The sequence below is a fragment of the Larus michahellis genome, chromosome 22, assembly GCF_964199755.1.
Source record: "Larus michahellis chromosome 22, bLarMic1.1, whole genome shotgun sequence".
Lineage (NCBI taxonomy): Eukaryota > Metazoa > Chordata > Aves > Charadriiformes > Laridae > Larus > Larus michahellis.
The window spans coordinates 5,541,292-5,551,109 of NC_133917.1; the positions used below are offsets into that span (position 1 = coordinate 5,541,292).

General features: G+C 70.0%; 1 protein-coding gene across 1 annotated transcript; it reads left to right on the plus strand.

Moving 5' to 3' along the window:
* Nucleotides 1–3,985: 3,985 nt before the first annotated feature.
* KRT18 (keratin 18) lies at nucleotides 3,986–8,829 on the plus strand. The gene is made up of 7 exons (XM_074564967.1): nucleotides 3,986–4,512; nucleotides 5,134–5,216; nucleotides 6,241–6,397; nucleotides 6,484–6,648; nucleotides 7,364–7,489; nucleotides 7,613–7,836; nucleotides 8,614–8,829. The coding sequence occupies exons 1-7, from the start codon at nucleotides 4,069–4,071 to the stop codon at nucleotides 8,729–8,731; spliced, it is 1,317 nt and encodes a 438-aa protein (XP_074421068.1). The 5' UTR covers nucleotides 3,986–4,068; the 3' UTR covers nucleotides 8,732–8,829.
* The last annotated feature ends 989 nt before the right edge of the window (nucleotides 8,830–9,818 follow it).

Consider the following 9,818-nt stretch of genomic DNA (forward strand, 5'->3'; position numbering starts at 1 on the left):
TCCATCCATCCATCCCTCCATTCCTCCATCCATCCATCCCTCCATCCATCCCTCCATCCCTCCATCCCTCCATCCATCCGTTCTTCCATCCATCCCTCCCTCCATCCCTCCCTCCACCCCAGGACAGACCCAGCCACCCACCCAATCCCCCTGGATACACCTCCATCCTCCTGCTGATCCCTGGACGGTCCCACCCTTATGGACCCACCCACCCCGGGGTAGAGGCAACCGGCTGGCTGTCCCCTGGCTGTCCCCTGGCTGTCCCTCTGCTGTCCCCCGGCTGTCCCCTGGCTGTCCCCCGGCTGTCCCTCGGCTGTCCCTCGGCTGTCCCCCGGCTGTCCCTGCCCGGCCACGGCCACCCCGAATCCCCACACGGAGCCCGTGGGCCAGGAGCCTCCCGGCTCCCCCCGCCTGGACCAGCATCCCCTTGTTGAACTGCAGCGGGGGGGGGGGGGGCACGGCTGAGCTCCCCCCACTTTGCAGGGGGGGTCTCAAGGTCACCGAAGCTGCGACACCCGGGAAGGGGACCCAGTTTGCCGCCCTCTTCCTCCCAGGGGCTGAAAGCGGCCATGGCCCGGGGAGGGGCGCTGCAAACTCTCCCACCCCCGGAGGAGCCCCGCACCCCCCCGAGGAGCTCCCCAGCCCCCCGGGACGCCCCCCGCCCCGGCCCCCGGGACGCTCCCGTCCCGCCCAGTCTCTTATCGCCCAGGAATTTGCAGCCCAGGCAAATGCCTCCCCCCGCCGCGATAGCCGGCAGGGAGGGAGCGGGGCCCCGGGGGGTGCCAGGTGCCGGTAGGGTGCGGGACCCCCCCCGCCCGCCCCCCCCAGCTCGGCCCCGACCCCCGAGGAGCCGCGGGCCCCCCCCCACGGCCGAGCCCTGCCCCGCTCCGTCCCCCGCAGCTGGGGAAACTGAGGCACGGACGGCAGCCGGAGCCGGGGGGGGGGGCAGGCAGCATCCCCAGGCCCCCCAGAGAGCGACCCCCGCGTCCCCTCGCCCCCCCGGGGTGGACGGCCCCGCACCGGGAGACACTTGGCCATAAACTCCCCACCCGCCCCCACCCCGGTACCCCCAGGGGGGTGGTCCCCCCCCAGGGTGCTGCAGCCCACCCTGACACACACCCCCCGCCCCGGGATCGGCGTCTCCCCCCGCGTAGCCGGGGGGGCCCCACACCCCGGTTTGGGTGGGCCGCTGAGGGGTGGGGGGGCACCCCCGACCCCCGCCGGCTGCCACCCCCCCGGCGTGTCCCCAGAGAAGGGGGGGGGTGTCCCCGGGGGTCTGCGAGGGGCTGCGGGGCGCTGCGTGGGGGGGGATGGGGTGCACCCACGGGTGCAGTAACCCCCCCCTCCCGGCGCACCGTGTCTGGGTGGGGGTCCCCCCCGTGCCCAGGACCCCCCCGTCCGTGTCACCCTGCGAGCAGGAGCTCAGGGGTGCCTCGGGTGGGGGGACCCTCGGGTGGGGGGACCCTCGGGTGGGGGGGGGACCCCTTGGGAGGGGGGAGCACCTCTTGGGTGGGGAGGGGACCCCTCGGGTGAGGGGGGGGACCCTGCCGGGTGTGGGGGGGGCCTTGGCGGGGAGACGGGCCCCTTGGTTGTGTCTTGTCCCCCCCCCCGTGTTGCAGCAGCCCCCGGGGGGGCCGGGGGGAGGAGGAGGATGGCGGAATGGCTCAGGAATGCGGCCGGGCCCCGCTTAACACCGGGGGGGGAGCGGGGGGGGGGAAGGGGGTGTCCCCCCACCGCGGTGTCCCCAGCGGGACGGGACGGCCGGGGGCGGCCCGGACCCCCCCGCTGCCCCCGTGGGGGTGGGGGTCGGTGCCGTCCCGCGTCCCCCGGGGCTGGGGGGGGGGGGTGGCGGGGGTGTCTCGGGGCCGGGGGGGGGCGCGGCGGGGCCTTATCGGCCGCGGGTCTTTCATGTGGGGTTTATGGCCCCGCCGGGAGCGGGGGGGGGCGGGGGGGGGCCGGGCCGTGTTTGTTCCTGGCTCCGCCGCCCCCCGGCACGGCAGGAATGCGGCGATAAGGGGCCGGGGGGGGAGCGGCCCGCGACCCCCCCCCCCAACACCGTCGGCGGGGCCGAGGGGACCCCCCCGGCTCTGTGGGGAGCAGAGGGGGAGGGGGGCGTGGGGAACCCCACGGGACCCCCCCACCCTGCGCCGGTGGGACCCCGCGGGGGGCACCTGGAGGGGGGACACAGCATGGGGACCCCGGGGGGGGCACTGGGGGGGACCCTCGGGGGGGGAAGACACACCTTGGGGACCCCGGGGTGGGACCCCCCCGTGCCCCCAGGGCCGCACGGCACAGGGACCCCCGGGGGGGATCCCCGTGACCCCAGGGTGGGACCCCCCCGACCCCGGGATGGGACACATTGGGGACCCCGGGGGGGGACGACTGCGGGGACCCTGGGGGGGTCGGGCCCCCGGGGGACCCCGCGCGGCCCCGGTCGGGGCAGCTCCAGCGCCTCCATTTCCTCGTCCCCCCCCCCCCGGTCTCCTCCTTCCTCCGGTGCCACCGGCGGCGCCCCAGAGGCCACCGAAATGGCGCGGGGCGGGCAGAGGGACAAACCCTCGGCCGGCGGCGGCATGGGGCAGGAACGGGGCAAAATGGGGCAGGAACGGGGCAAAATGGGGCAGGAACGGGGCAAAACGGGACAGGGATGGGGCAAAGCGGGGCGGGAACGGTGGAGAACGGGGAAAAACGGGGCAGGAACGGGGGAAAACGGGGCGGGAACGGGGCAAAATGGGGCAGGGATGGGGGGAAATGTGGAAAACCGGGGCAAAATGGGGCAGGAACGGGGCAAAATGGGGCAGGAACGGGGCAAAACGGGACAGGGATGGGGCAAAGCAGGGCGGGAACGGTGGAGAACGGGGAAAAACGGGGCAGGAACGGGGGAAAACGGGGCGGGAACGGGGCAAAATGGGGCAGGGATGGGGCAAAATGGGGCAGGGATGGGGGGAAATGTGGAAAACCGGGGCAGAATGGGGAAAAAAATGGGGCAGGAATGGGGCAAAACGGGTCGGGAATGGGGCAGGAGTGGGGTGGGAACGGGGCGGGAATGGGGCAAAATGGGGCAGGAGCTGGGGCTGCCCAAGGGGCCGAGGGGACAGGGGGGACGGTGGGGACAGACCCGGGGCCGCAGGCTGTGCCAGGATCGGGCCCCCCCCTGCCCCCCCTCCCCCCCCTTTATGTCCCGGCAGGAGCGAACCCGGGCGGGGCCGGGGGGGGGGGAGCTGTGGGGACCCCCCCGCCACCCCTGTGTCCCCCAGGACCCCCCCCCACAACCCCCCAGGCCATCGCTGCCCCCTTGGCCCCGCCGTGGGGCCGTGCCCTGCCCCACACCACCCCCAGCCCCTCAGATAAGGCTGGAATGTGCCCCCCCCGCCCCGCGATGCTCCGGGGCCGCCGTGAACCAACCTCGGGCCAGGGGAGGGGGGGGGCGGGGGGGCTGAGCCCCTCCCTGGGGTGTCCCTGGGCTGGGGGTGCCCCAGGGGGCATGGGGGGGAGGGTGCCTGGGTGCCCCCCACCCATCTCGGGGCGGGGAGAGGCCGGGCGGGATTCATGGAGCCGGTGGGGCAGGACGAGCCCCCCCGGGACCGGCCCCACGGGGGACCCACAGCGACACCCCCCCCCCCCCGCCCCGGGGTGTCCAGCTCGTCCAGCCCCACCGCGGACCCCAGGAATTGCGGGGGGGGGGGGCACTGCCCCCAGGGATGGGGTTCGCTGTGGGGTGGGCGGGTGTATCAGTGGGGTGACGTGGGGCTGGTGGGCAACGGGGGGGTGGGGGAGAGCTGGAGCCGTGGGGTCCCCCAAAATGTGTGGGGTTGAGCCCTGTCCCTCTGTTCCGGGGCCCCACAGGTTGTGGGGCCGAGCCCCGTCCCTCTGCCCTGCACCCCACAGGAACAAAGCCTTGGGCTGGATCCAGCCCCACCTTCGTGCCGTGGGGAGGTGCCGTGGGGCCGCCCTCCCTCCTCCCCCCGGCTATAAATCCCCTCCGTCCATCCACCCGTCCATCGTCCGTCCGGCTCCGTCCGTCCATCTCGCTCCCGTGTCCCTGTCACCGTCCCCATCGCCGCCACCATGAGCTTCTCCCGCAGCAGCGTCTACTCCAGCTCCCGCCGCTCCGGTGTCACCCCCGGCCTCGGCTCCGGCCGCCGCTTCGTGCCCCCCAGCAGCGCAGCCAGCGTCTACGCCGGGGCCGGGGGCTCGGGCTCCCGCATCTCCGTCACCCGCACCACCAGCTTGACCAGCTCTGGGGGTGGCTATGGGGCCGGCTATGGGGCCGGCTATGGGGCCGGGTTGGGGGGCGGCATGTTCTTTATGGGTTCTGGGGTGGTGGCCAACGAGAAGGAGACGATGCAGGACCTCAACGACCGCTTGGCCACCTACTTGGAGAAGGTCCGGAGCCTGGAGCAGGAGAACCGGAGGCTGGAGGTCCAGATCCGGGAATTCATGGCCAAGAAAGGTCCCAGCGCCCGGGACTGGAGCCACCACTGGGAGGTCATCGAGGAGCTGCGGGACAAGGTGGGGGCCCCGCGGGGGGGCGGCCAGTGTCCCCGAGGGTGGTGGCACCGCGGGGTTCAGCGTGGCCCCGGCGGGTGCTGGGGTGGGGTGGACTCGGCACCCCGGGCTCGGGGGCGTCACCCCTGTGGGGACCCCGGGGGGGGACACACGAGGGGACACGGGCGCGGGGGTGCGGGAGGGACGGGGCCCCCGCGGGTCCCAGCGCCACGAGGTCGGCCGGGCTCACGGTGAGGCGGGAGGTGGCCGAGCCCCTCCCGGGCACCCGCGTCCCCCCTCTGGCCCAACCCCGTCTTATCGGCGCTTTTCCGGGGCGAGGTCCCCCCGTCCCCCCCCCGCTGCGCCAGCACCTGCCAGGTGGCACCTGCCGGGGTGACGTGGGCAACGCGGGCGGCGGCTGGGGGGGGCGGCAGGGGGGCCCCGCGCCTCGGTGACGGCGCCGTGTCCCCATGTCCCGCGTCCCCATGTCTCCATGTGTCCATCTCCCCATGTCCCGCGTCCCTGTGTCCCCATGTCTCCATGTGTCCATCTCCCCGTGTCCCGCGTCCCTATGTCCCCGTGTCCCGGGTCCCCATGTCCCGGGTCCCCCTGTCCCCGTGACCCCCCGTCCCGTGTCCCCCCCAGATCTTCGAGGTGACGGTGGAGAACGCCCGCACGGTGCTGCAGATCGACAACGCCCGGCTGGCGGCCGACGACTTCAGGGTCAAGTGAGGGACGGGAACGGGAACGGGAATGGGAACAGGGACGGGAATGGAGTGGGAATGGGGAGGTGAATGGGAATGGGGACAGGGACGGGAATGGGAACAGAGAGGGGAATGGAGAACAGGAATGGGGATGGGGATGGGAATAGGAACGGGGATGAGAATGGGCAACAAGGATGGGGATGGGAATGGGAATGGGGATGGAAATGGGGACAGGAATGGGGATGTGAGAACTGGGACAGGGATGGGGTGGGAATGGGGTGGGGGTGGGAATGGGAACAGGAATGGAAATGGAGTGGGAATGTGGATGGGAATGGGATGGGGACAGGAATGGGCACGGGAACAGGAGGGGGAATGGGGATGGGGATGGGAATGGGGATGGGAATGGGGGGAGACAGGATGAGGGTGTGGATGGAGAAAGGACAGGAATGGCAATAGGGACAAGGATGGGAACGGGGAGAGGGATGGGGACAGGGGTGGGCTGGGGATGGGAAGGGGGATGAGGACAAGGACAAGGATGGAAACAGGAGTGGGAATGGGGACAGGGACGAGGATGGGGACATGGCTGGGAATAGGGATGGGGACAGGGATAAGGGATGGGGACAAGGACAGGGATTGGATGGGGATGGAGATGGAGACGAGGATGGGAATGGGGATGGGACAGGGAGAAGAACACAGGTGGGGACAGGAATGGGGATGAGGATGGGGGCAGGGATGGGGACGAGGATGGGGAGAGGGATGGCGACAGGGACAGGAATTGGATGGGGCTGGGCATGGAGAAAGAGGATGAGGATGGGAATGGGGATGGGAATGGGACAGAGATAAGAACACAGGTGGGGACGGGGACGGCGACGGCGACAGGAATTGGATGGGGCTGGAGAGGGAGATGCAGATGGAGACGAGGATGAGGATGGGGATGGGACAGGGAGAAGAGCACAGGTGGGGACGGGGACAAGGATGAGGACAGGGCTGGGGAGGGGATGGGGCCAGGGATGGGGCCGTGGCCGGCGGCTCAGCGCGGTGTCCCCAGGTACGAGGCGGAGCTGGCCATCCGCCTCTCGGTGGAGAACGACATCGTGGGGCTGCGCAAGGTCATCGATGACACCAACATGGCGCGGATGCAGCTGGAGGGGGAGATCGAGTCCCTCAAGGAGGAGCTCATCTTCATGAAGAAGAACCACGAGGAGGTGGGGACGAAGCTGGGGGCGCGGGGGGGGTGGATCTGGCCCCACTGGGGACCCCACGCTGACGTCGGCCCCTCGTTGCCCCCCAGGAGGTGAAGAGCCTCCAGGCCCAGGTCTCCGACTCGGCGCTGACGGTGGAGGTGGACGCGCCCAAGTCGCAGGACCTGGGCAAGATCATGGCGGAGATCCGGGCCCAGTACGACGCCCTGGCCCAGAAGAACCTGGAGGACCTGGAGAAGCAATGGGGGAGACAGGTGGGTCCAGCACCCCCCACTCCCCCCAAAAAACCTGCACCCCGGGGGGTGCCGGTGGTCCCCGGGGGACTGGGGTGATGCCCCATGGGGGTGTCTTCCCTGGGGGACGTCAAGCCAAGGAGGGGGGCAGCCCCCAGCTCAATGGGTCGGTCATCTGGGGGTCCTGACACAAGGGGGAACCCCATTCTGGGGGGGCATCCCCCTGGGGGTCCCCTGTCTGACATAGGGGTGTTCCCCAAAGGCACCCCATGGGGAGGACTTGACCCACTGGGGTCCTGGCCCAGCGCTGGGGACATTCCTGAGGTGACACCTACCCTGTAGGGGACCCTGGTCCCACAGCAGGACCTTCTCCAAGGGGGTCCTGGTCCAGCATCGGGGACCTTCCCCAGGGGGAACCTATCCCACGGTGACCCCAGCCCCACAGCGGGGACCTTCTCCAAGGGGGTCCCAGTCCAACACTGGGGACACTCCTAAGAGACCCCTGTCCCACGGGGGACACCAAGGCTGGAGTGGGGACCTTCTCCAAGGGGGTCCTGGTCCCCCATTGGGAACATTCCTGGAGGACCCCTGTCCCACGTGGGACCCCGGTCCTTGGGCTTGGCTCTTCCTGGGGTGGTTTCCCCCCTGCCATGTCCCCTCCACGGGTTGGGGTGGCCGTGGGGGGTCAGGCCCAGGCGTTGGCCCCCCAAACCACACGTGTGTGTCCCCCCCTCAGATCACCGAGAGCACCATCGAGATCACGCAGAGCAGCAAGGACATCGACACAGCCCGCAGCACCGTGGTGGACCTCCGTCGCTCCGTCCAGACCCTGGAGATCGACCTGGAGTCCCTCCACAACCAGGTACCCCCCAAGACAACCCTCTCCCCGCCATCACCTCCAGCCCCACGGGGCCACCACCGAGCCGCCCCTGGGGCCACCGAGCCGCCCCGGCGCTGAGCTGAACCTCGGCGCCGTGCTCTGCAGAAGGCGGGTTTGGAGGCCAACCTGCTGGAGGTGGAGAACCGCTACGGCGCGCAACTGGAGCAGCTCAACGGGCTGGTGCTGCGCGCCGAGGCCGAGCTGCTGCAGGTGCGCACCGAGCTGCAGCGCCAGGCCGAGGAGTACCAGGCGCTGCTCAACGTCAAGGGCAAGCTGGAGGCCGAGATCGCGACCTACCGGCAGCTGCTGGAGGGAGGAGAGGAGTTCAGGTAGAGGGGACGGGGACGACACCGGGGGTGGGGTGTCCTGGATCCATCCTTGGCTCGGGGAGGGAAGGGGACAGCGGTGGCACCCAGCTGGGATGAGCCGCGGGTGACGGGATGTTCCATCTCCTTGCTTCAGGACAGTCTTGGGATGGGAAGGGGACAGTGGTGGCACCCAGTTGGGATGAGCCCCGGGTGACAGGACGTCCAGGTCCCATCCTGCAGGACAGTCTTGGCATGGGGAGAGTGGTGGCATCCAGTTGGGATGAGCCCTGGGTGATGGGATGTCCAGGTCCCATCCTGCAGGACGGTCTTGGGAAGGGGACAGTGGTGGCATCCAGTTGGGATGAGCCCTGGGTGATGGGATGTCCAGGTCCCATCCTGCAGGACGGTCTTGGGAAGGGGACAGTGGTGGCATCCAGTTGGGATGAGCCCCGGGTGAGAGGACATCTAGGTCACATCCTGCAGGATGGGCTTGGGGTGGGAAGGGGACAGCAGTGGCGTCCAGCCGGGATGAGCCCCGGGTGAGGGGATGTCCAGGTCCCATCCTTGAGGAGACCCTGGGGACCCCGAGGGGACAGCGGTGGCATCCAGCCGGGATGTGCCCCAGGTGCCAGGACATCCCAGCCCGTCCTCCAGGATGCTCCAGCTCTGTCACCTCACAGTTCCTGGGGGCGACACTGGGGAAGGGGGGACACACACACGCATCTGGCAGGAGGCGGGTGCGGGGAGGGGACACCCGGGACACCCCCAGCCCCCTCAGTGCCTCCTCCCGGCCCCCAGCCTGCAGGATGCCCTGGAGAAGGAGACCACCACCACCACCACCCAGAGGAGCACCCAGAGGGTGGTGGACGGCAAGGTGGTGACGGAGACGAAGGAGGTGAAGGTGCGGACGTACTGAGCCGGCGGAGGGGGCCCCCCGGCCCCCCCAGCACCCGGGGGGCCCCCCTGAGACTCTCCCCCCCCCCCCAATAAAATGGCATTTCACCCCCCCGGGGAGATGTTGCGTCCTGGTGTCTCCTTCTGCTGGGGAGAGAACGGGGTTTGGGGCCACGGGGGGGTTCCAGGGGGGAAACTGAGGCACAGGGGGACGGACACAGACAGACGGACAGACGGGTGGTTTGGTGCTGATGGGTGGATGGAGGGACAGAGGGACAGATACCCAGGTAGCTGGGGGGATGGAGGGATGGAGAGGGATTGGTGGAGGGAGGGAGGGAGGGAGGGAGGGAGGGATGGATGGATGGATGGAGGGATGGAGGGATGGATGGATGGATGGGCAGAGGGAGGGAGGGATGGATGGAGGGATGGATGGATGGAGGGATGGATGGATGGAGGGAGGGAGGGATGGATGTATGGGCAGAGGGAGGGAGGGATGGATGGATGGATGGATGGATGGGCAGAGGGAGGGAGGGACGGATGGAGGGATGGATGGATGGAGGGATGGATGGAGGGATGGATGGGCAGAGGGAGGGAGGGAGGGATGGATGGATGGATGGAGGGAGGGATGGATGGGCAGAGGGAGGGAGGGAGGGATGGATGGATGGATGGAGGGATGGATGGATGGATGGAGGGAGGGAGGGATGGAGGGAGGGAGGGAGGGATGGATGGAGGGAGGGAGGGAGGGAGGGATGGATGGAGGGAGGGAGGGAGGGAGGGAGGGATGGATGGATGGATGGATGGAGGGAGGGAGGGATGGAGGGAGGGAGGGAGGGATGGATGGAGGGATGGATGGATGGAGGGAGGGAGGGATGGATGGAGGGAGGGAGGGAGGGAGGGATGGATGGATGGAGGGAGGGAGGGATGGATGGAGGGATGGAGGGAGGGAGGGAGGGATGGATGGAGGGATGGATGGATGGATGGAGGGATGGATGGAGGGAGGGAGGGATGGAGGGAGGGAGGGATGGATGGATGGGCAGAGGGAGGGAGGGATGGATGGAGGGATGGATGGAGGGAGGGAGGGATGGATGGAGGGATGGAGGGAGGGAGGG

Bases quoted from the DNA above. Each gene is read 5' to 3' on its own strand.
- KRT18 (XM_074564967.1), top strand. From the start codon at position 4,069: ATGAGCTTCTCCCGCAGCAGCGTCTACTCCAGCTCCCGCCGCTCCGGT. The intron at 6,398-6,483 runs GTGGGGACGAAG...GTTGCCCCCCAG, and splicing joins TGAAGAAGAACCACGAGGAG to GAGGTGAAGAGCCTCCAGGC. The intron at 7,490-7,612 runs GTACCCCCCAAG...CGTGCTCTGCAG, and splicing joins TGGAGTCCCTCCACAACCAG to AAGGCGGGTTTGGAGGCCAA.